The sequence below is a fragment of the Amphiura filiformis genome, chromosome 9 (genome assembly GCF_039555335.1).
Source record: "Amphiura filiformis chromosome 9, Afil_fr2py, whole genome shotgun sequence".
NCBI lineage: Eukaryota > Metazoa > Echinodermata > Ophiuroidea > Amphilepidida > Amphiuridae > Amphiura > Amphiura filiformis.
This window is the reverse complement of record NC_092636.1, coordinates 36,653,717-36,679,021: the sequence shown is the minus strand read 5'-3', so window position 1 is coordinate 36,679,021 and position 25,305 is coordinate 36,653,717. Positions and strand designations below refer to the sequence as shown.

The window sequence follows — 25,305 nt, the reverse complement described above, 5'->3', positions numbered from 1 at the left end:
ACATGTTCCTAAGTAGACTATTAAGCAACTAATATGAAAGAATTTGGTACTTAATAATAGCAGACACTTCACAAAATGCCATGAAAACCCATGCAACACTTTGCAACTTGTATATTTTTTACATGGTACAAGTGGAATGACCTCACCAAAGCTTCTCAGCTTGACTTCATCCTCATTAAAAAGACAGATCAATGCAAAGTGAATGACTCTAAAGCAATGCCAAACATCCACATAGATACTGATCACAGACCAGTCATGATGGAAACAAGTGCCAGGAGAAGACCACGGCCAAATAAAAGGCAGCAACCTGAGACAATAAACCTCAGAAAATTAGCAGAAGAACCAGTGAAGGCAGCCATTGAACAACAGATGCATCAGCTATTCCAAAAACTACCAGATCAGGAAGGAAATACAGAAGAAGAGTGGACATGGTTCAAAGATGCTCTAACAGACACCCTTAAAGCAAACTGTGGGACTAAGAAAAGAAAAACAGGACAAGTGAAAGGGACATCCTGGTGGAATGACACGGTCAAAGCAGCAACCAAAGAGAAGAAAAAGACTCTTCAAGAAATGGTCCAAAAGCAACCTGGAAGCAGACTACAACGAGTACAGGGAAGCCCGGCGTAACTGCAAGAAGACTATCAAAGAAGCCAAAGACCAGTCTTGGAAAACATATGGGGAAGATCTGGCAGAAAAATCAAATAGCTCAAGCAGAGAGTTCTTTAAAGCAGTTAAAGCCTACAAACAGCGGGACGAGCCTTTTGACCCAACCGCCATCATAAACGACAAGGATGGAAACCCCCTCACAGACAGCTGCGAAATCACCAACAGATGGGGAGAATACTTCGAAGATTTGCTCAACCCAAGCGGTGATGGTGACAGACAACAGCAGCAGCCCTTCCATCCTCGGTTCCAAGAGGAAGTTGATCCACCCATACTCCAGGAGGAAGTCAGAAATGCTATTAAAACCAGTCCCAAAAACAAGGCAGCTGGAATTGATGACATCACAACAGAAGCCATACGTGCTTGTGGAGATACAGGAGTCAAATGGTTGACAAGAGTGTTCAACAGGGCTTGGGAGGAGCGAGCTGTACCCGATGACTGGCAACGTGCAATAATTGTCCCCATCTGGAAGAAAAAAGGGAGTAAAAGAGATTGTAGTAAATATAGAGGAATCTCTCTGCTCTGCCATATACTGGGAAGATTTATGCAAAGATCTTAGAGAAACGAATACCGGTACGACCAGTTGTTGAACATCAGCTGAGCGAAGCGCAGTTTGGGTTCAGGAAGAACAGAGGGTGCACTGATGCCATATTTGCTCTGAGACAGCTGTGTGAAAGGAGTATTGAGTACAACCAAGATCTGTACACTATATTCATAGACCAAGAAAAGGCGTTTGATTGAGTAAACAGAGATCTACTCTGGACTGTGCTAGAAGACTACGGTGTAAAAGGGCAACTGCTGGACAGTGTGAGAGCCATCTACAGGGACAGCCTCTGTACTGTCAGGACAAGGACAGGACTCACCAAGTGGTTTCCTGTGAAGTCAGGTGTCCGACAAGGATGTGTCCTCTCGCCTCTCCTGTTCCTCATTTTTATGGACAGGATCACCCAAGAAGCAAATCTAGATGAAGAAGCTCTCAATGAACTACTGTTTGCAGATGATCAATGTCTCATCCACCAAGACAGCCTTAGCTTACAAAACCACACCAACAGACTGCACGCAACCTGCCAGAAGTATGGCATGAGCATAAGCATCCCAAAGACAGAAACCATGCTGATCAGCCGATCCCAAAAGACCTTGGACATCAAGATTGACAACACAACCCTCCAGCAATCAAAGGAGTTTAAGTACCTGGGCAGCATCTTTACTGAAGACGGGAAGATAGACAGAGAAATTGAAACCAGATGCCAGAAAGCAAACAACATCACCTTCATGCTTGGGCCTATACTTTCCCACCCAGCTGTGCCAATGGATGCAAAAGAACAATCATCAATGCAATCTATACTCCGACTCTCTGCTACCAGGCACAAACATGGGCTGAACAAAAAGACTGAACGGAAGATCACCACCTGTGAAATGAAATGCCTACGAAAAGCTGTAAACAAGACACGACGGGACAAAATTAGAAATGAAGTCATCAGAGACATGGTTGGCACCAAGCCTATGATAGACCAGATTGAAAGCCATCGCATCAAATGGTTTGGTCATCTTATGCGTATGCCCACAAATCAACCAGCCCTGCGGACCTACAACAGCAAACTGTCCGGTACCAAGCCTGTAGGAAGACCAAGAAGAAGATGGATTGAGGGGGTCAAGAAAATCCTGACAAGGCACAACACCAACCTGACAGAGGCTACCCATGCAGCCCAAGACAGACGTCCCATCATTTCCCCGCGACTCTGAGAGGAACAAGCGGAGGACAAAAGTAAAGTAAAGTAAAGTATATTTTATACAGTGCATGATTAAAAAACAAGTACCTCTTTTCTTGTCACGCTAAAGTGTAACACTCCTGACCCTATGGGGAAGAAAATTGGGCATGTTATTTTTACATGACAGCTATGACACTACAAATAGCTGTGGTTAAAGAGAAAATCATAACACACTTTTTGAAAGATGAATTTTTTTGCTGGTCTTTTTCATTTGCACAGCAGGCATCAAAAACCAAACGGTGCCATTATTTTTGACTTTACCCACATGCAACCTACTGACACTTCTCTAGTACCTGGTCACTTACATGTAGTGTGTCACACACACACACACACCCCCACCCCTGCAGCGGACTGTTGACATGTGATACATGTAGTTTTTACCTTCGGAGTTACCTAGGGTATGGAAATGACTGTGACACTTGTGTGGGGTGGGGTTTGACAGTGGGTGTGTATAGAGGAAGTGGTGTGGGGTGCCCGGGGTGGGGTGGTATAGTTGTCTCATTGTAAAAGAACAGAGAAGAGTCTGACCACAGCATTACTGTGCAGCAGCTTGATTAATCTTTATCTCTATTGTTTACAGTGACAGTGTACATGTATATTAATAGAATTGGTTCAAAATTCTCTAAAATCTTTGCTATAAAATTATAACATTATAACTTAATATTCGACATGGATTTGACAGGGGGCACTTAACTTTACAAGTGACAGGTACTATGAGTCTGTCACTATAGGCTCCATTTGAAAAAAACAAAAACAAATACACTTGATGACCCCTTTTTCACAGTCATACCCTGAATGACCCCTTTACTTTTAGGTCAGCTATCTTTCTATAATTTTCAAAATGCCATAAAATATAAAGAGGAAACTGTCAAATTCTCTTATTTCAGCAAAATCTAAAATTTTTCTCCATTTTTTGGAAATGTTCTACCAAATGACCCATTTTTTCAAGATGTTATACCAAATTACTCCTTTTTCATTTTGTTATACCCTGTGACCCCTTTTTAGAGCATCATTTAATATACAAATAGACCCCTACTAAGCAATGCCAGTAGACAGATACCTGTCACATAAAGTTAAATGACTCCCAACACCAAACCCCGGCATGGACTCTGACTGAGTCCACCGGACTCGGTCTTATTTTTGTTGGACTCGGACTTGGCTCGGACTCGGCACCCCCGGATCGAGTTGGACTCGAGTCTAGACTCGGACACAAAAGGACTCGGACAAGCTGGACACTTTATTTCATTTGCCGTGTAACTTACTGCATGTAGGCCTAGTATTGAAATGTAATACAGCTTGGTAAAATTTTGTAATTGAATTTCAATAGGACCTATATGTATTGGTAAAAATTTACATTAGGCCAAAAAAAAAAGGTTTGTTTCATAGCTCACGAGAAATTTAAAACAAATACGAAATGTGATTTTTTATTTTTTATTTTCGGATTTTCGCCGATTTTTCTGGAAAAACTATAAAAAAAAAATTTCTGCATCTGCATTTCTTTTTTGTCAAATCATGCGATTGTACAAACGTGCGCGCAAGCTTAGAGACAAACCTTTTTTTTGACCTGATAATAATTAGTTACAATTATAGAATTTAGTCCCTTGGTGGTGCCAAGTGAGTGTAATTGTGAACTTAATAACACAGAAATGCATCCAAATGTGAATTCACACCACGGCAGGTAAAAAACAAGCAGATTCCTCCAAGGCCAGACATAAGTCCTGACTAGGAGTGTCAGTGTTGGGTGGGGAGTAACACATGGATCCAGATAGAAAGCTATAGCAAGTGCCCTTAATTTTATTAAGCTTGGTCCAGGGCCCTGAAAAAGATAAACCCAGCCCTGGCTCCACTGACAAAATGATCATGAATGCTGCTACACTGTAACAGCCTGTGCACATTGCCACCCATATCCATGCATCATATGCTCCCGGCATATGCTACATGTCTCATATTCACACAATGACTGATCAATTAAATACAGAAAAAAAACAGCAAACTGGGAAAACATTTCAAGATTTGTTCTTTTGTGGGGAATTTCAAGATATCATGTTAAAATATCATTATTATATAGCTTTAATGTTTATTAATCATTTTGATATTCCCCATCCAAATACACTCCACTGCTACTATGCTGCACAGTGCACACATGTGGAACTACATGATAATGTGACTGGTGTGAGATTTTCCACCAGCCACATCACATGTATTTCTTGTGCCCAGGCTTGGACTAGTGCATCTGAGCAAATGAATACAGAGGTCTGCATTTTTTGCCCAAGTAATTCTCAGAACGTTTTGTGGCTTTAATTGCCATATGAATCTACACTAGACCTTTTTCGCAGTCCATGTTAAATTTTTGCATCTAAAATCCCAATAATACCGATGCCCACACTACTCCGGCTCCAGAAAAATACAATACAAATTTTTTGTAATAAAATAAATATTATCCTGTTTTGGCAAATGAGATAAAGGCTTAGCTAAATCCCAATCCTGGCTGTGACAATCAAGACCAGCCTTGTACTAAAACCAATTTCAGGTTATGGATTCTAATTTTCAGAAAACACAATTTCTAAATATCTTTTATTCTCAATTATCAAAATTAACATAAAATATTAAATTCATGAACAAACTCATAGCCTATACTCAAAATGTTGAATACATAGAATTGAGCTTTGAATATTGTGACTGCAATTGTAAGAAATCATGCAAAATTGCATGTTTTTAGCCAATTTTCCCTCAAATTGCAAAACTATTGAAATTTGACTTTTATTGCCAGTTAAAACTAACTAAAGGATTAGGATTAAGCCGGGGGGAACTTGCAAGCCTGTATGGGGCGGGGGCCCAAATCCACCAAGCAAAAAAATTTTGCCGCCCTTTCATCAAAAGGTTGACCCAATTTTTTTTCCGGTGGTTTGAAAAAGTGTCGATTATAGGCGCTAGCCCCGTGGTGAGCAACACATTTTGTTCTCCCCTCCTCTCCCTTTCTTCCTCTCTCTCTCTCTCTCCCTCCTGTTTCCTCTTTTTTCCTTGCGCTAGGGGGGGCTAAATCGCACTAGGGGGCGGGGGCCCAAACAAGCAATTTTTGCCCCCGGCAGCTACGCCACTGGGGAGACTCGAATATGAAAGTGACCTGTGCCTTACAACACTAGGTGATCTATGGCAGTTTTTGTCGAAAAAAGAGGGCACCAAGAAAATTGGGTTCATTATGCACATGTGAAAAAAATTGGCTGTCAGTGACCCTGAAAAATAACTTTTAAGCTAAAAATGTGAAAATAGTCCAAAATGCGCGCAAAGCATGCAAAAAGTCACCTCAAAAGTGGGAGTACCCCCTCTCCCCGGAACACTCGGGGTAGACAATGGACCTTTTCTCTGTGGTCGGTTCATATTCAACTAATCAACTTTAAAAATAAAATGTTCATTTTATACCAGTCAGTATAAGGCCAAGTAAAAAACATGTTTCTCATCCCCTACCGCTTCCTTTTTTGAGGTAACTTCAATTTCATTTTTGTTTTTTGAAATTGAGTTATAACATTTTTTGAAAGATGTCTAGGAAGTTGAAATGCTTTATATAAGAAACACTTTTGGAAGGTTTTGTGATCATTAGAGGGGGCCTACCTACCAGAATGAACAATTTTTACTTGGCCTAAGGTTACAAAACTTTATCATCATCATCATCATCATAATTATTATTAATATTATTATTTTGGGTCATTTTGGACCTATTTCCATTATTGGTAAATAGTTGGACCCATTTCGACTCATTACAAAATATTATTTCCAAACCCCCATTTCTGAACACTCCTTTGCATATGTGACCAGCTCCAACAAAACCCGGAACAAGTCACCAGACATGTTTTTTGAGTTATAGGCCTTTAAAGATTACATTCCCATAACAAAATTAAATTGTGGAATTCTTAATTTCATGGTATAAATAAATAAATATTTAGTAAATAAATATCAAGGTATCATTTACAAAATTATCCATATCTTGAAAAGTATTGATGCTATGAAACTAATTGGCCAATTACTCAGAATAGCAATTTGACAAAAATATCAAGGTATCATTTACAAAATTATTCATCTTGAAAAGTATTGATGCTATTTATATAATTTTGGTATCATTTTAAAGCTTATTGTCTTGTGTTTACATTTTTATTCAAATCATGAAATGTCAAAAATGCGACTTGTTCCTGGTTTTGTCAGTGCGGGTCACATATTGATATCATGATTCATGATAGACTGGTATTTACTGAATATGTACAATTTACTATAGGGTTGATTGTCACAGCGTACAAAAACACCCTATAAAACATGTTTTTGGTATATAGACCTATAACCAAAATAAATATGACTTTTTGGGGTGCCCTCTACGGAGGCGTCCCACAATATAGGCATGTACTTGTGAGTAGCTTCTAATTTCAGTCTTACTAGATTTACTCCGCAATTGTTGTGCTATTTTGCTAAAATTATGCCCTAAGCTTGCTCAGAAATAAATCCACAATATGCTTGGATTTGATTTTATTATTGTTTTCTGTTATGCACAGGATAAAATGGTGTGCGTATATTCTTTGTTTAAAAGACAAAATTAATGGATTTGTAAAAACACCAAATAAATCGAGACCTTTGACCTTTGTAACCACTTTGACCTTTGTAACCAGTTTACCGCCTCTTAGAACCCGATAGACGGTGACCAACACTATGGATTACAATAGCCTAATCTGAATGGCATAGTCCAATAAGCTCAAATAAACAATCATAGTGCAAAATTTGACCTAACTTGCAGAGTATGAGTTTTTGTACCCAAAGTTTCAAAGTCAGGCATCTTATCAAGATCAAGATAGTGATAGTGACATAACAATTAACACGCTTATCTTACCAAGGTCTTATCTATCTGCATGGGGTAATTGGAAATTATGGTGTAGCCTATTTGTTTTAAGGATGAAACAACTGGCTCCTTTTGCATGGAAATTAGAACAAATTACTATACAAGCTGTATCAAAAAGTTTGGTACCCAGCAGTTTTGATAGTAATTGAAAAGCCTGGTTCTTCCAAATGCAATATCAGGTCCCCTTAAAAAGATAAAATGATCAGACCATAAATCTTTTGTGACTGTTTATGACATTAATCAACAAATTATGCGGATCCTAGATGTGTCGAGGATGTTATGTTTATGAACAAAACGTTACGTTTGTATTTTCAACATTGTTAATCATTGCTACGCGTATGTTAACAAATGAAAGTTCTGTAATTATTTTAATTCTTCAATGCTAAGTTAGTAAGTATTCTTTTGGATATCATCAAATTGTAAATCTCTAGTCAGATTTTCAGTGTGTTAACAACTATGTATCAAAGATGTTACGTTCATGTACAAAACATTAACGTTCTTATCTTGTAAACATTGTATACCCATATATATAGCTACTTTTGAAGAATGAATGTTCTGTAATTGTCTTTTATCCTTCATCTCTATTAGATTTTCAGTGTATTAGCAAGTAGATGATGTATATGTATCACAGACGTTATGATGTATATGTATCACAGACGTTATACATTCATAAAACTTTTCTTTTGGTCAACATAGGGGTAGATCCTCTTCTATACTATCCATCATATACCCCCCCTGCATAACGAAATTCAACAATATTCAATATCCAAAGCAATATCATCACTACAATATGCCCCAAAATTGAACTCCCCACCCCACATAATCGCAAATTGACACGACAGCTTCATTCCAATTCAATTTATTTCATCCAAAACGGTCCTGTGATACACCTTCCCCAATCAAACACATTTGTCTTGCATTTGATCATCTTCTACTCTTCCCTAGAAAAAAATCATTATGATACCAAATCCCCGGGACCAAATCTAAACACCATGCCATGGAATTCACCATATCACGTCCAAGCTCACATAATTTGGGCGCCCCATTCCTTTTTTAAAGGAATTTTTATTAGTAATAGTTTGGGCTAGCAAGTTAGCAAAACAGGATAATATGATCCCAAATTCTGGAATTGGAAGTAGTCCTATGACTCCTATCCTTCAAGCAATGAACTTCTCTCCGGATAGAACTTCCATAAACCCATTTTTGCAAAAAGAACCTCCTCATGGAAATTGTTACAAACAAATTCATGTATTTAATTATATGCCTATGACATATTCAATAGGTGTAAATAAAAAAAAATATATGCAAAATGCCAAAAGCATATAAATGCCAATGCCATAGAAAGTACATGTACTAGTATTACTTATAGTTATATACATGCAATTTGTATGTCAGTGCAAATACTCCAGTGGGCCCTACCTTAAAAAATCAAATTTGCCCGCTACATACAGTATCAAAGAGCTAGAGGTTAAATAGTGGTTGGCTCAAGGTCAAAGTTGCAAACAAACACCAGATCAGATATACAACCCTGCTCTGCCTGTGTCTGTGATAAAGCATAGTCTACTAAATACACGCATATCAGATTACTATCAGAAGTGTGATTCAAAACATCGTGCAGTTGGTTTATATGTCTTGAAAAGAAAGGAATTTTTCAATAGTACTTTAGTAGCCCATTAACTTCAATAATAAACAACATACACATTTGTACAGCAAATATTAAATTCACAATCATGTTAAAAATAAAAATGACAGTTATTTAATATGCAAAAATATAAAAGAGAAATTATAAGTCCTAAACTTTTAAACCAGTAAAAAATCAACCATTAACTTCAATAATAAACAACATACACATTTGTACAGCTTATATTAAATTCACAATCATGTTAAAAATAAAAATGACATTTATTTAATATGTAAAAATATAAAAGAGAAATTATAAGTCCTAAACTTTTAAACCAGTAAAAAATCAACCATGTAGGCTGTGGCTAAAAAATACAAATACTGTATTCAAATTGTTCCCCATACACTCACAGTCAAAATTTTTAATTTTTAATTTTTGTTGCTTTTATCATAATTAATGTCTATCACCTCAAAATATTTTTTTTCTAATAGACTATTGATCATATTGAATGCCACTCCCCTACAACCCTTGGAAATCTGAACATTTCCCACTCGTCGCTAAAAAATCAGGACATTTCATCGTATTGTCGCTAAAAAATCAAGACATATCATCGTATCTAAGGCCACCCATTTGTCCCATTATACTCCTTGGAAATCCGGATTTTTTGACATTTGTCATTAAAAAATCCGGACTTTTTCAACATATTTAATGTCACTCCTCTATACCCCTTGGAAATCCGGACTTTTTTACATTTGCACTAAAAAATCCGGATTTTTTCAACATATTTGATGTCACTCCTCTATACCCCTTGGAAATCCGGATTTTTCAACATATTTGATGTCACTCCTCTATACCCCTTGGAAATCCGGACTTTTACCCACTTGTCACTAAACAATCCGGATTTTTCCTCGTATTTTATGCCACTCCTCTATACCCTTCTGTACAATGTGAAGTTGGAATTCCGAAACTTCAACATGAAAGTGGTTAAAATTTCCGGGTTATTTTCACTTTTTCATGAAGAATATGGAAATCCGGGTTTTTTCTTTGATTATTTGTAACCGGAAATCCAGACTTTTGTAGAGTTATAAGCTTGGAAATCCGAGTTTTTCACTCATTTCAAATTCACTCCTCTATAGGGGGTGTGCACTTATTTTCTGGAATAGCCCAATAGGGCGTCTTCATGCAGCGTTGTGTTTACAATCTTCAAGTCAACTGAAGATGTGGTACAGAAACAGCAGATTGTCGTAGATGGCGGGCAGGTAGTATCCGGCATCCCGGCTGGCCTGTTGAATGTAGGTTACCGTCTTACGGCCCGCCATCTACCACGATCTACTGTTCATTGACCACACCGTTAGGTGACCTGAGCTACACAACACTTAATGAAAACACCGTGATGGTGTCGCAAGCTATACGTTGTTACTTATCAAAACTCTGAAATGGTAACTTTTTAGAATGACAGAGTGCAGTATCGTGTTTAGGTTGTCATAGTTATCAGATGAGTAGTACTTATAGAGTGCTAATTAATCTAGTCTATGGGGGTATTTTAAGTGTACCCCATTTTAGGGGACAATGTAATTTGAACTTTGCACAGAGGGTAAAATTCAAAATTAATCAGACCTGTTCAAAGCTCACACCATCGTGGTCTTCTGGCAATGGATTCAGAAAAAGTATAGTTTGGATCTACAATGTACGGGTATGAAGTTATGAGCAAAAGAGTAACATTGTGACGTCATAGGTGTAATTTTGACCCCGCAGGGGGCAAAAATGATATTTTCTCTGATATTTATAAAAAATGATCTTACATTATTTGTCTTGTTACCAGAAATCAGAAAAAGAATGGCTTTATTTATCTAGGATGCTTTTCTTATCCAGGTAACACAACAATTATCAAGGTCAAATTGACTCGATAGAACTCATGCGACTCAATGTGTATTATCTGAGTTTGATGTTACCCTTTTGGGCATAACTCCATAACAGTACGTTATAGATCCAAGATATACTTTTTCTGAGTCTTCATGACATAAGCTGATAGAATACGTTGATTGTGTTTTTCCGAGAAATTTTGAACTTGACCTCTGTGTAAAAGTTCAAGGACCTTTCCCACAAAATAAGGCTGCTGTTGAAAAACCTCCATAGCCTAATGAACAGCCCTATTAGTACTGTATCTCTGCCAACAGCAATTTATCATGGTCTAAACGATGATTACGGGAATTTACTGGACTATGAAGTAAATAAGAATCATATTCTACTTGTACAAGGGTCATTCAATAAGTTCTACCTCCTCTCTTATAACTTTGGTTCTGTAAATGATAACTTCTGCAAACTTAGCATGATTAGCCTATACATTGGAATGTCACCTACAAATGAGGGCAACTATACTAATATTGATAACTTTTCCAGATATAGGGTGTTCCAGAAAAATGAATTTGGACATAAGTTGAGAAATATGCATCAGAATCCAAACACCCTATTCTGCATCATACACGCTATTTTTACTTGAATCGGTTGACTGATTGCGTACAAATGAGCTAGTACATAATGCATGCATCAATTCACTTTATTCCAAGTTTTAAAAAATGATCACTCAACACAATGCGCACTAGTGGCTAACATGTCAATGGGCGTTGTATTTTGTTTGGTGAAATCCTTTTCGTTCTCTTAAGCAATCTAACGTGAAGATGAAAAGTAATATAATGCATTTTAACTTCAAATTAACCACGGCAATAGAAAACCGCAGTTAATAAACGCGGGCTTCTACTGCCTTGAATCCACACCGTACCATTCTCAGTATGCTCGTTCACTCAAAGGATAAAGTTCTCCCTCAATAAGAAGCGGAAGCCAAATTAACATTCCTAATGAACTTGTTCACAGATTTGAAGCGGCTTTTATTGACATTTAAATAATTTGAAATGGCATTTTATGCTCACGTCCGGTCTACTTATGTCTTCTTTGTAGATATATGTACACATTTTCTCCATTTCCTAATCCGAATTCACCGAATCCTGATTTAACTTTTACTTCGCCTACAATAAATGGGAAAAGCTCACAAGCTTGATTAGATCCTATAATCATGGTAAATATGAAAGGACACTATGTTGAAGCTGAGATATAAGGGGGGGCAGAACTTTTTGAATAGCTAAACGCTACCTCTAATCTCAAATGTATTAAAACATTGGTATATTACAGTAATTTCAAATGTTCTATGTTAATTTTTGCATTTTTGTTAGATTGCTGTTGTAATTTTTTACTGTTAATGTCAACATTAACTTTTTAACATTATCATAATATTACCGCATTGGCCATAATTGACAGTATATGTTTTAACTAACCTGTTATCCTGCCATGGCAAATAAATTGCATAGGGTACAGCCTGTATCAAAAAAAAATGTGCAAGTGGAAAGCGCCATCTTTGGCAATTAGAACATACTGTTGTGACATGATGCTTACATCAACTTCAAGGGAACAGTCCTAGCTTTTCAATACCGTTTGTTTTATTCATTTTGGTTTCGGCAATCCAGAGATCTGCTTCACTAAACACAAATGTATGACAACCCCTTTGTGCCACTTTTTAGGAAATTGAATAGAATGTTATATCCAAATACCTGTGCAGTACAGTTAATAAAAGAACATTCATTTGTAGGATTAGAAATGATTATGTAATAATTGTTCGGTATAATTGTATTGAAGACGAGGGCAGCAAGATGCATTGCTACAGGTGACGGTCACACAGAAGGAAGGGGGCTCTGATTGACCCATGTACACGATCAATAATGCTAAAGAGTATACTTTAAAATGGCTTAACTGTTGATTTCAAGCAATGTCGAATTCAGCTGCTGCACACTCGGAACGTGCTCATGATTTGATGAAAATCATCAATGAATTTTAAATCTTTATTGTAAAATTGCAAACGTATAATTATGATATGCAATATTTCGTTGACATTATTTTAATTTTGCAACAGAGTGTGCAATATTTGCCTGTCTTTTAACATGTCTTGAGTGACAAAGAGAACAGTACGAGGGTTGGTCAATATTAAGTCCTCGCAACTACCATATATCTCTGCTCAAGCATAACTTTGATGACAGTTACTTATCATAAATACAAGTTTGTACCTTTGTCTTTCAAAACACATAAAAAGTTTCTATTAGAGTACCTTGAATTACGTAACCTCATTTACATAAAGACACTGCTATATATGCACTGACAATTTTCAACATTGGCGGGAAATTTGAATAGTAGTTAAGGAACGTGTAATTAAAAGTAGCAAAAGGACCAAAGCAGTTTACAAGCCTTATTTTTGGTATAAGGTAATCTGAGTATATTCACTTGATAATTGCGAGAGAAGAAATGTATCCATTAACAGATGAAGAAAGGGACAGTCTTTGAAATGCATCAAAAATAGGCCTTAACGACAACCAAAAATGCTGTGAAAATCATAAGAGACGAGCACTCAAGGTAGACACATTAATCAAAATTATCTCCAAAATGAAACAAAAACAAATATGATTATTGGTATGGTGTGAGAGGTCATATTCAGGACAATAGAAATTGTTACAATAAAAATATAAATATGCGCATGCGCATGCGTTGCTGGTATATATGATTAAAAGTGCCAAAAATGTATGAAAAAAGGGAAAATTTCATCAAATATGCGCTAAAATATGACTACATACAATATTGCGGGACAGTAACAGTGTGCGTGATTTGCTATACTGAGTCTCATGCTAAAATTAAACGAACCTTTTGAAATTCACAATTTATATTCAATCTAGAGCCTCTCTATGGTGTGCTACTTTGATTACAAAAACATGACATTTTGAAAACAAAGGGTTCATTAATAGAGAAATGTTTGTAATTTCCCCACCGGAAGCTCCCTTTTTAATAATCAGTAGTTACCCAATCGAATCAGGTACCATTTGTTAAATTTTGTCGTTGATAAATCTTGCTATCTCTTATTACGTAAAGGACCAATGGCCGACAAAGCCTACTCAAAAATGGAGATATTCAACACGATCCCTGATCTTTAATAAAAAATGGTATAGGTCCAAAAAGAGTATAGAATCAACCCTATGTTATCGGTCTAAAATATTGCAAAACCGCGCCAAATTCTATGCTTTCATTCTTGAGATATTTGGAATTATGTAACTATACCTCAATTTGGCTCACTATTTTCCCCACTATTTTTCACCATAAATCATGCAGTGGCCATAGGCTACTGTGTTTATGCTAATGTGATTACGTCATCAAGTATGCAACCTCGCTATTACACATTTGTTTTGAAAGACAAAGGTAGAAACTTGTATTTATGATAAATAACAGTCATCAAAGTCATGCTTGAGCGGAGATATATAGTAGTTGCGAGGACTTATTGACCAACCCTCGTATTTACCATGATAAATTATACATTGACATAGTACATGTATTTAATTTTACAGCAGAATGTGGAACATGTATTTATCTTTTAATCTTTTTAAGTGAAAAAAGAGAATCATTATACCTGTATCATGATAAAACAGTAAAACCAATTTTGTATTGTTGTGTAATCGATTTCACGAAGGAACTCTTGATAAACTAGATGCTATCATTGATTTACATGTACAACCATCTTCCCTAGTAAAAGTGACAAAATTGTGATTTTACCCTGTCGTTGTTAACTAAACATATCTCGAGATTAAAACAAGCAAATTGAAAAGAACAAGCGACTTTTGTGAGCTAAGACTGCACCCTTGACGGTGATGTAAGCATCATGTCACAACAGTATTTTCTATTGCCAAAGAGGGCGTTTTTTACTTGCACATTTTTTTTAGACAGGCTGTAGACTAGTGAAACTGTGAACAACACGCTTTAGTTTTAGTTTTGCACAATATTCATTAAATGTATTATTTTGACAGGCTAAATCCACTGATGTTTTATTTGCCACGCTTGACTGATTTTCTCCAAATATTACGATCATAATATTATTTAATCACATTTGGTATCTATAATTTTACAAGCAACACAAAATTTTTGAGTTATACTGTCACTCAGTATAGGTCTGGTATCCATTTACCGTTTAATATTGTTTTACACAACATTCTGGAGTAATTATTAATATGTAGTCTAGCCATATCATCCTAGAAAGACATTTATCATGTTTCGATTTCACATTGCATGCAATTCCACATGTTGTAATTGTGCAACACGCATACTCTATAATGAGAAGTTGCTGTTTAATTAATGAATTGTGTTTTTGATTGGTATGGAATTAAGAAATCCGTTTTATCATTTTAGGCAAGTATCCAATAACATTGGGTCACAGGCAACATGTTGAATTTTTAAGTCAATAACTGATTTGATTTAATATTTTATAAGTTGGTCAGACGTTCACGTGTTTCTTGTTGACGTATAATGCGAAACCCTCTGAATCAAAAATATGGCAACGAGGTCTACGTGCAATTTCTTTTTCAAATACTTGATAAAAAGTTGACAATTCAGAAATAGCCGGAAGATGATATCGCTCTCTGATTACCATAGCTGTATAGTAATATTGTAATAAATGGGTCGTTTCAAGTTTCCGTAGGACCCCCATTGTGTTTGGTATTTATAAATCACTAGCACCCGAACGAAAACTAAAGCACCTGGGTGTATGTTTCTGCACCTAATAAATAGAGCGTATCACATGGTAATAACAAATGGGATGCGGTAATAATCTATCATATATCGCCACCCTGCTACGGATATTTACTTCGAGGACTGTTATATATCAAAAATGTGAAAAATATCAAAATTGTAATTTTGAGAAAAAAAGTACAAAATGGTTCAAGCATACATCAGTTACGTAATCACCATAATTATCTCTGATTATCCCCTTTTATTTGTCTCAGTATCATTTGTTCTTGTACAATGATAAGTGAATAAATATGTTTAAATGCATGCTCGAACCATATTTTGTACTTTGCTCTCAAAATACAGAAAATGACTTAAGCAATTATCGTAGCAGGCTGACGATTTCAATATCCAATTTTAATAATATTGTCGGCACCTCACCGTCCAGAAAGGAGACGGGTCGAATCTTATTGGACTTCACACTAGAACTTGTCAATCAAATCTGGAACTTCGCAATGGGCAGAACAAAAAGTGACGACATTGTCATGTAATACGACAAACTTGAAACGACTCACCTGCCGTTTTACGTAATGTCGGAAAATAATCCTATTGTTTGAACACTTTACAGATTCCCGTTCATGTGCAGACAAGCCATGCTTCATGCAACCTGTCGTGAAGTGTGAAGATCGAATTATAAACATTAACAGTATAGAATACTTGTCAGGGGATACGAAAACTATCAAAATGTTTAAATGTGGACCTTGTCCCGAATTTCACATTGGTGATGGCGAAACATGTAAAAGTAAGTACATTTTTTTTTCAGATTTATCGCAAAGTTACTTGTAAGCATGATTTTTTGTGAGATTATCATGATTATAGACTTCTTTTTCTGAAAATAGTTCATTATGTTTTTAAGTGAAATTAAAGGTAATGACTTCTAACGAAAGTTGCTATGGTTATTTTGATGCGGGCCTTACGAAGTATTCAAATATCACAGTTACACTTTTATAGGTCGCGTGGTTCTCGAGTTATGATGTAAACGAAACATCTTCATAAAACGACTCATATCTCAAGACCACAATACATTCAGCAATTTTTGGAAGTGCATATTTTGCATTCCATATCCATTCAAATTTTCAAGGTATACCTTGTCATTAATCCCATAATCTGGACAATAAAAATTGATTTATGGAGTTGAACGGCCATGGCTACTTCCACACGCCTGAACTGAGCTTAATCCATTATTTGATCTACCATCATTTATCATAGTTTCTGCTTCTTACACCCATAGCATATTTCGTTTTGAAACCTTAATACTTGCAGATTATCATTTAGCTTAGGTATTGCTTTGTTGTTTTTAGATAAATCTAGGAAAATGCCACACCTTAATACTTGCAGATTATCATTTAGCTTGGGTATTGCTTTGTTGTTTTTAGATAAATCTAGGAAAATGCCAAATCTATCATGTATGACCATATCAAAACCTTGATTATATTTTTTCTTGCAGAAATACCACAAAATATAACAAACACACAACCTCTCTCGAGGGAACAAACAACACCAACGACCAAAAAACTATTAACAGTACCTTTAACTACTACAGCAGAGTTAACTACAACGACACTGACAACGTTACCAACAACAACGACTCCGACTACACAACCGCCCACTACAACAATGCCGACAACAACGCCGACAACAACAACACCAACAACATTACCGACCACAACAGTAACTACAACAATGCCAACAACAACACCTACGACGACACCACTCACCACAACAGTTACTACAACAGCACCTACGACAACAATGCCGACAACAACACCCACTACAACACCACTCACAACAACATTACCAACAACAACGCCCACCACGACACCACTCACCACAACTCCTACCACAATGCCTCCTACGACAACGCCTACAACAATGCCGACCACCACACCACCCTACTACCACACCACCCACCACAACACCTACAACAATGCCGACAACCACACCTACTACCACACCACCCACCACAACACCTACAACAATGCCGACAACTACACCTACTACCACACCACCCACCACAACACCTACAACAATGCCGACAACCACACCCACTACCACACCTCCCACAACAACACCTACAACAATGCCGACAACCACACCCACTACCACACCACCCACAACAACACCTACAACAATGCCAACAACCACACCCACTACCACACCACCCACAACAACACCTACAACAATGCCAACAACCACACCTACTACCACACCACCCACCACAACACCTACAACAATGCCGACAACCACACCCACTACCACACCACCCACAACAACACCTACAACAATGCCAACAACCACACCCACTACCACACCACCCACAACAACACCTACAACAATGCCAACAACCACACCTACCACCATACCACCCACAACAACACCTACAACAATGCCGACAACCACACCTACAACGACCCCACCAACTACGACAATACCAACAACAACTCCAACAACTTTGCCGCCTACCACAACTGAACCTACTACAACTTTACCACCGACAACGACACCACCTCCTGCTGGTGTTCGTATCGTTACCGTAGATCGGGATGCAGCAATGTCACTCCTACCTAATGTTGATATAAGAATCCTTGTTCCTGGTGCTAATATAACACGAGTTTGGGAAGAACGTGCCACAGGGTCTACCGGTTCAACCCTTGTCGGATTACCAGAAGAGGAACCAGTCATAATAACCTTCGATAAATACGGATATTTAAAATCATCGATCACCTACAAATTTGAACGAGTTGGAAGTAAGTAAATCTTATGCAATGCGGATAACTGGGATTATTTCAACATGTTGTCCACCTGGAGCCTTGCGGAGTTATTGCCACGAATAGTACCACTTAGGTGATTAGCAAGTAAACATGCTTCAAGAGCACTACACGTTGAAAATTTCTCGAATATCACTCCCATATGAAACGGAAAGACAGTTGAGTGAAATACCTGGTATTGGTATCCAATAAAATCTACGGAATTGCCGTATACTCATGTTTCTACTAATATTACAATGAAATAACATTATTGAACATTTTTGAAGGAAATTTATTTTAAAAAAGGACCAATATAAGACTTTTATAAAGAATAATATATTTTTATATTTGACAAAGGACCTTTGCAGCCAATAATTAAATTATTAAAGACATACTGAAATAGTGAAATCTGTGAAAGTAAAATTCATAGTGATGTGGAATGATATTCTTTCAATTTTAAAAGGAGTTTTTAAGGAATGATGTTTGTTTATTAATTGTACCATGTATTTTGTACTTTATCTTTGCACAGGAAACGTCATTACAATGCCCATGAGCAGAGCACCTGAATACAGAGAGTTTACTTGGCAATCTGGACTTGGCAATGAATTTAAATTAGGAAACAATAATAGAAATCAATTTAAACTTGAAATTCCACCAGGTAAGATCGTCACCTTTTGAAAAATAAATAAGAATTATCAATGATGAAACTGTGGTTTCAGGATGAAATATGTCAAATAAATGATCTAATCATATGATACTATCACAAAACAGGGAGCTGATACCGATTCACTGGCTCAACCCCAGAGAAAATAACTTTGAATTCAATTCATTGTGGAATGAAATAAACCTCTACCAAAAATCGAAATGAAACAGTTGGAGACAGTACACTTGAACTTTACTATAATGTCAAACACGAATTAATCTTCGATTCCTTTATAAGTAACTATTGCCTAATTAAATTACGAAGTCTAATTTCAAGAGCCTTAACAAATCGAATATCGTGGTTGTAATTATACATGTTGCATTGATGCGATTTAAATTATTCCACCAGGTGCTTTGGACGTTCCAGAGAAAACTCGGATGTCATTGGAATTCAAGGAGGTTGACGTCACGAATCCACAAGAACTTAGAGAGTCACCGGAGCTTATAGGGGCTTACACAAAAAAGAAATCAGATGGAGGTAAAAAAACCAACATTTAAAATTGTTATAGTACTTACTTACGTCCCAATATACAATTACTACCTTTCTTCCGAGGCACAAAGACTCATGTGCCTTAAAGCGGAGGTCTTTACTTAAAAGTGATGGATGACAGGAATGATAGAATATGGTTGTCAATTTATAAAAGAAGTTTCTTCCGGCTGAAATTCATTGAGTGCATTTAGACAATTCAAGTAGAAGGAAACACTTGTGCGCATAGATTAGTAGTGACCTAAATATCTAACAAGAATAGGCAGTCTAGTCTCACTGAAGTATATTTTTGAACTTTTTACCTCACGTAATCAAAATGCTTGAAACCGATAATACTTCACCCGAGTCGTGGTATGTCATGATAGTTAATTTGTGAACAAGACGTTTCTTAGGCTGAATTTCAGTGAGTGGAAACAGGTTGTTGGGAGTCGTTAATGATTCAAGGCCAAAAACATATTTTACTTTGAATCTTTAATGAAAAGTATGATTTAACATTGATCTTTCAACTGAACATAACACAATCATTTAGCATCAATACAATACAATGTTTAGAGCTGTTACTTAACCAGTAGCATTCTTCTTCTTCTTCATTACAAAGTTCTGTTGCACTCAATGTTCCGGATGTATATCCTGATTCACTTGTCCAGCAAAGATCATTGTCAGCGAAGTCCACTGTACACTTGAATTTATATATCCTTTGGGTATAAAATCCTTGCACAGATTACAATTTCCAAAAGTAGTGTTGGTTTCACAGTTCTCTCTCTTTCTCCAAGAAACATGTTTTCTCTTCGTTGATCCACTTTATGGAGAGAAGTTTTGTTTCGTAAACCAGACTTTAGCAAGTCGACAGAAGGTATAATTGTCCCCTTTTGGGAAGAGAAGATCACTTTATTACACTCGAAATCTCCTTCGATTATATTGCTGGGATAATAGCACATTACTGCCTATGAAAATTTACTGGCGCCTATGAAAATTTACTGCCAACACATTATATAGAGGGCCTGCTAACTCTCTTCATGATAACTACCACCAGAAAATGTCCCTTCTCTTTCTTAAAAATTGGTAAACTGGAATTTGCCAGCTGTCATTGTCCCTTCATGTTGCAATACAGTGAACATTCTGGAAAACAGGGGAATTCGAAAGATCCAAAAATAGATATGATTGAATTTATTGTTGATCAAATTGATTGCATGAGAGGGGATTGCCAAAATGTCATTACCAACCAACGCTTGAAAGGAGATTCCCATCTCTCATCTCTCTCATGAAATAGCTTTAAATTGTTTTCAACAAGAGTCAACTCACTGAATTTCAGCTTTAAAAGGTTCATGCTCTTCTTCCTTATTAGTGCTTCCCTCATATATATGAGAATTATCACTGCGTACAGACAAGTTGTACTTATTTTTTACTCTGAAACCTAGAGTAGATGAATGTATTTTTGAAGTACAGTCAACAGTACCTGGATGATCCCCTGCTCTTTTCGAATAGTCTGTGACGTTCTTTAATGTGCACACTGCATTAATATCAAAAATACATGTACACGGGACCGACGGTTTAAAGTGCCCTCCGAAGCACTAAGCAAGTAGAGTGAAGTGCCTTGCTCAAAAACACAAAGAGCCAGCCGAGCTCAAGCGGACCTCGGATTCGAACACTCGACCCTTGGATTCACAGTCCAACGCCTTAACCGCTAGCCCACGCTCCCCTCCCGTCACTAAAGTAAATTACAAAATATATAATTTCTTCATTATTTATACCTGTCATCACTTTCCTGACATTTCTCTAGTCTCAAGTGAATCCTGTCATCCATCACTTTATGCAGTACTTTGAGACACTGAAGAGTCTTAGTGCCTAGGAAGTGGGTTAGCAAGTTTATTGGTTCATTGGTACTAATGTTACTAATGTTACAAAGAGATCATTCAAGGTACTTGTGATTTGTAAGGTTGCAAAATTACCATTTTAGTTTCGTGAGATAATTGGGTCTCTGAAACCGCAAAGGAATCATGATCAGAATAATTAAGTTCGAAGTACATTGTACTCATATTCTACTAACTGTCACCGTCGTCATTTTTTTTACTTCGTGACAATCTTATTCATCAAGTGCTCCCTAGTGGGTCATATCATATTTGTTCTGTTGTATTCTTTGTTCTCCCTCGGGAGAAGCAAACTGACTTTGTTTTCTAAGTATTAATGCAACATGGTATTTTGTTTTTCAATTTTCAGATTACGAGTTTCAAGGACTAGAAACATTCGCTATGGCAGAAGTATCAATAAAAGAACTATATAATCCACAATATTTCCGATTATTTCTGCCATTGACGATGGAGATACCACTTTATAATCTTCCATCAGATGTAAGACCAGGAGACAGACTTGAAGCGTGGTCATATGATCCACACAGAGGTATTATATCATTATTTCCTTCATTCACTCAACTGTTGTTGTTTTGTCAAAATAAACAGGTTGTTTGATATCTCATGGTACATCATGAAGTCAAATTAATAAAATAAAATAGGTTCCCAGCAAACACAAAAATGTTCTTTTAAGAAACGTTTATTCAAATCGTTTTACTCATATTTAAATGTCAGGTTATACTCGTATATAGATCATCATGATCATGAATACGTTTTAAAACGTTATTGTAAAATATTTTCGGCAAATAATTTTGCTAAATATTTTGCCAATAATTTAATAACATTCTGTTAGAATGCTCATTTTGTTAGAATGTTTTGCATCACGTTTTCAAAAATGTTTTATGAATGTTATTAAAACGTTTTTATATCCTCTAATAGTTCGACATTTTAACCTTTTTTGTAAAACCTTGTGTGTTTGTTGGGTTTCTACAGTAAAATCGATGATTTTTATTTCCTTCTTGTAAAATTCTTTCAAAAGATATTGATATCTTACTTGTTCGCATATTCGACGAGTTTGTAGCCAAAAATCAATTTTGCCTATACTTTGTTCATAACCATGAAGTACATTTTGGAACTTTTCTACCTCACTTAAATCACAATTTTGAAACCGATAACACCTCCCTAGAGTATGAAGAAAGTATGATTTCCTTGGCGCTTGTTGTGAAAAGAATTCAAGTCCTCTGATATTTCTGAAACTGCAGATGCATTGGACACCATTGGATGTGACATGTTTTGAAAACAAATATTGAAGACTGCAGAAAATGTACTTGTACTATGATATTTTAAAGTTGCAGTGTTCCTGAGAAATTTTCATTTATGCTTAAAATACTAGTGTGCTTGCAAACATAAATGTTTGCTAATGAAAAGATTGGACCGTTCCATTCATATTTCTCCACTACTGCCTTCAATTTACGTTGCCCCTTAAAATGCGACAATTAAGTTAAAAAGATTTCTTGTTCTTTGGTTACCCATATCTAGATCGCTCACCATTATTAAATATTTGTGTATTTATCTCTACCAGGTGTCTGGTTATATGAAGGAAAAGGTACTGTCGAAAGAGGACGAGGCAACGAAAGAATATTTATATTTTATGCACGACATCTTTCATGGTGGGCTGTCGTGAGAAGAATTGATACTACAAACTGTGTCACAGTTACTACGTGTTATGACAAGAAGTGTCGTTATCCAGCACCAAATGTTCCCGTTAGGTAAGTGTTTCATCTTTTTGTTACCTTATTGGACATACATAACGTTATCACTTTAAACCAAATGGCCTCGTACCCGACGACATGGTTCAATAACCTTCATATCTCAAGAAGTTAACATTGATGTATAAAAGTTATGGAGGATGACTTTTCGTACCGCAATATAATGTGAGTGTAAAATCATGTTGGGGTTATTGAACTATGTTCGTGTAGTGCAATTGTTTTAGATCATATTGTGTAAGGACAATAAATCGATTGATCTATGATGTCATATGTTTATATTAGGGACGCCCTCTGTTGCTTCACACCAGGCAAACTCATGCAGCAGTTTCCATGACATACTACATAACATCTTTTCATACCCGTATACTTGGCAAATCGTTGTTGTTTTAATTGTGTGATATATAAGTTGTAGCACCCGTAATCAAGTTTGATAACATTTTGAGTATTAAGTTGTAGCACCCGTAATCAAGTTTGATAACATTTTGAGTATTATTTATTTTAAAACAAAAAAAAAAAAAAAAACACAATTTCCTTTATAGAAAGTTTAATCTCAGACCAACAGAGGGCGTACTAAATGTAAACACATGTCAACTTATATATAATAGTTTAGCAAATGCTGAAATTTGAATGTGAAAAATGCTACATAAAGATACAACAGCAGTGAAGATGACTTTGCTTTGCACTACCAGATGTCATCTACAATTAGCATTAGTTACTTGTTCTTGGCAATATTGCTGATTAATTTTTAAAGATAGCCGGATGAAAGTTGGATATGATACCGAGGCGATACTATGTAAAAATTGGACAGTAAGTGTCTGATAAACCTCACCTAGCACTCCGTCGTAAATATTTACAGATGTGTGATGTAAATGTAATATTGTTGATTTCAGGATTATGTAAAAGGTATTCTCTGTGTAACATCTGTGTAACATACACAGATTTCTAATTTCAGGTTGAAGTGCAGATACCAATAATGTACTAAATATACAATTTTTTCATCATAGTAGCTAGTATAGATCAAATCGAGATCTTAGAACCAAGCATTAGTTAAGAAATGTACCCTTAAGAATCCGCTTTGAAATTATGAAAATATAGTGTATTATGCACTGTTTATATACAGCGCAAAAGAATTAAGGTACCAGTTATGTTCACTCCTGTATATCCTAAACAAAGATACATATGTCAACATTAAAACAAGCAGCCAGAACCTGTACCCTTTCAATCTTAGGGGGTTGTACCACCCCATAAGATTTTATATCCGTCATAAAAAAACGCACGCGTTTACGCCCAAACAACCTAAGCTAAACGTAGATACATCCTTTGCGCCCATTTTGGAGACAAAATTTTCACCCCACCCCTTACCCGGGGGTAGGACCGTAGTTCGTAGGACTACTCTTCGTAGTTCGTGTTACACAATATGACTCAGTAGTTCTAGGGTTAAGACCTCATATGTTGAAATTGGTTGAGAATAAAAGAAACGGTAATCTGAAACTTAAGGAAGGAACGTAATCGAAAGTTGCATTTTATGCTCTAATCAATACTAATCAATGGACAGCACAGCGTGAGTTCTCTTGTTCGAGATCATCGTGTCTTTATTTCTTGAACCGGCGATTTCAACGAATGAGGTCTTAAATCCGAGCTAAAAATGCCGCTATTTACTGCTGGTTCTAATTATGGCATATCTGTCTTTGTTTTGAATATACAGGTGTAAAAAGTAACTGGTACCTTAACTGCTTTGAGCACAGCAGTCTAGTGTACTTTGTGAAAACCAATAATATCGTGTACAAATTATTCATTGCCTTAACGTGTTTAGTCAAATGAATTTAGTAAATTAAAAGTAGTAAAACTTACATCCTGTCAATGAAATGAACCTTAATATGAAACATGTTTAAGGTACACTTGTCGAGTACCAATGGTTGCTCAAACTATCTAGGGTTGCTCAAACAAAAGATGACAAAATTGCGAATATACACAAAATCAAGACAGCATGGCTTCATATCTTATCGAATAATACATTCTAACCATTCCTTAATGTGGCAACTGACAGAAACATATTGGAGTTTTCTGTCACTCAATATTTGTGACAAAATAAAATATCTAAAACATAATATGAAAAGTTTTTATACAACCGATTACACATACACGTCCACCCCTACATTAATATTACCTTAATGTA

At 36.4% G+C, this 25,305-nt stretch overlaps 1 protein-coding gene across 1 annotated transcript in view; it reads left to right on the top strand.

Moving 5' to 3' along the window:
* The first annotated feature begins 520 nt into the window (after positions 1-520).
* Positions 521-25,305, top strand: part of LOC140160066 (uncharacterized) — a 51,060-nt gene continuing 26,275 nt past the window's right edge. The window contains exons 1-7 of the mRNA XM_072183335.1: positions 521-1,160; positions 17,025-17,248; positions 17,304-18,324; positions 18,854-18,982; positions 19,376-19,504; positions 21,731-21,910; positions 22,943-23,129. Of these exons, the coding sequence (XP_072039436.1) occupies positions 521-1,160; positions 17,025-17,248; positions 17,304-18,324; positions 18,854-18,982; positions 19,376-19,504; positions 21,731-21,910; positions 22,943-23,129 (2,510 nt within the window). The remainder of the gene's footprint in view (positions 1,161-17,024; positions 17,249-17,303; positions 18,325-18,853; positions 18,983-19,375; positions 19,505-21,730; positions 21,911-22,942; positions 23,130-25,305) is intronic.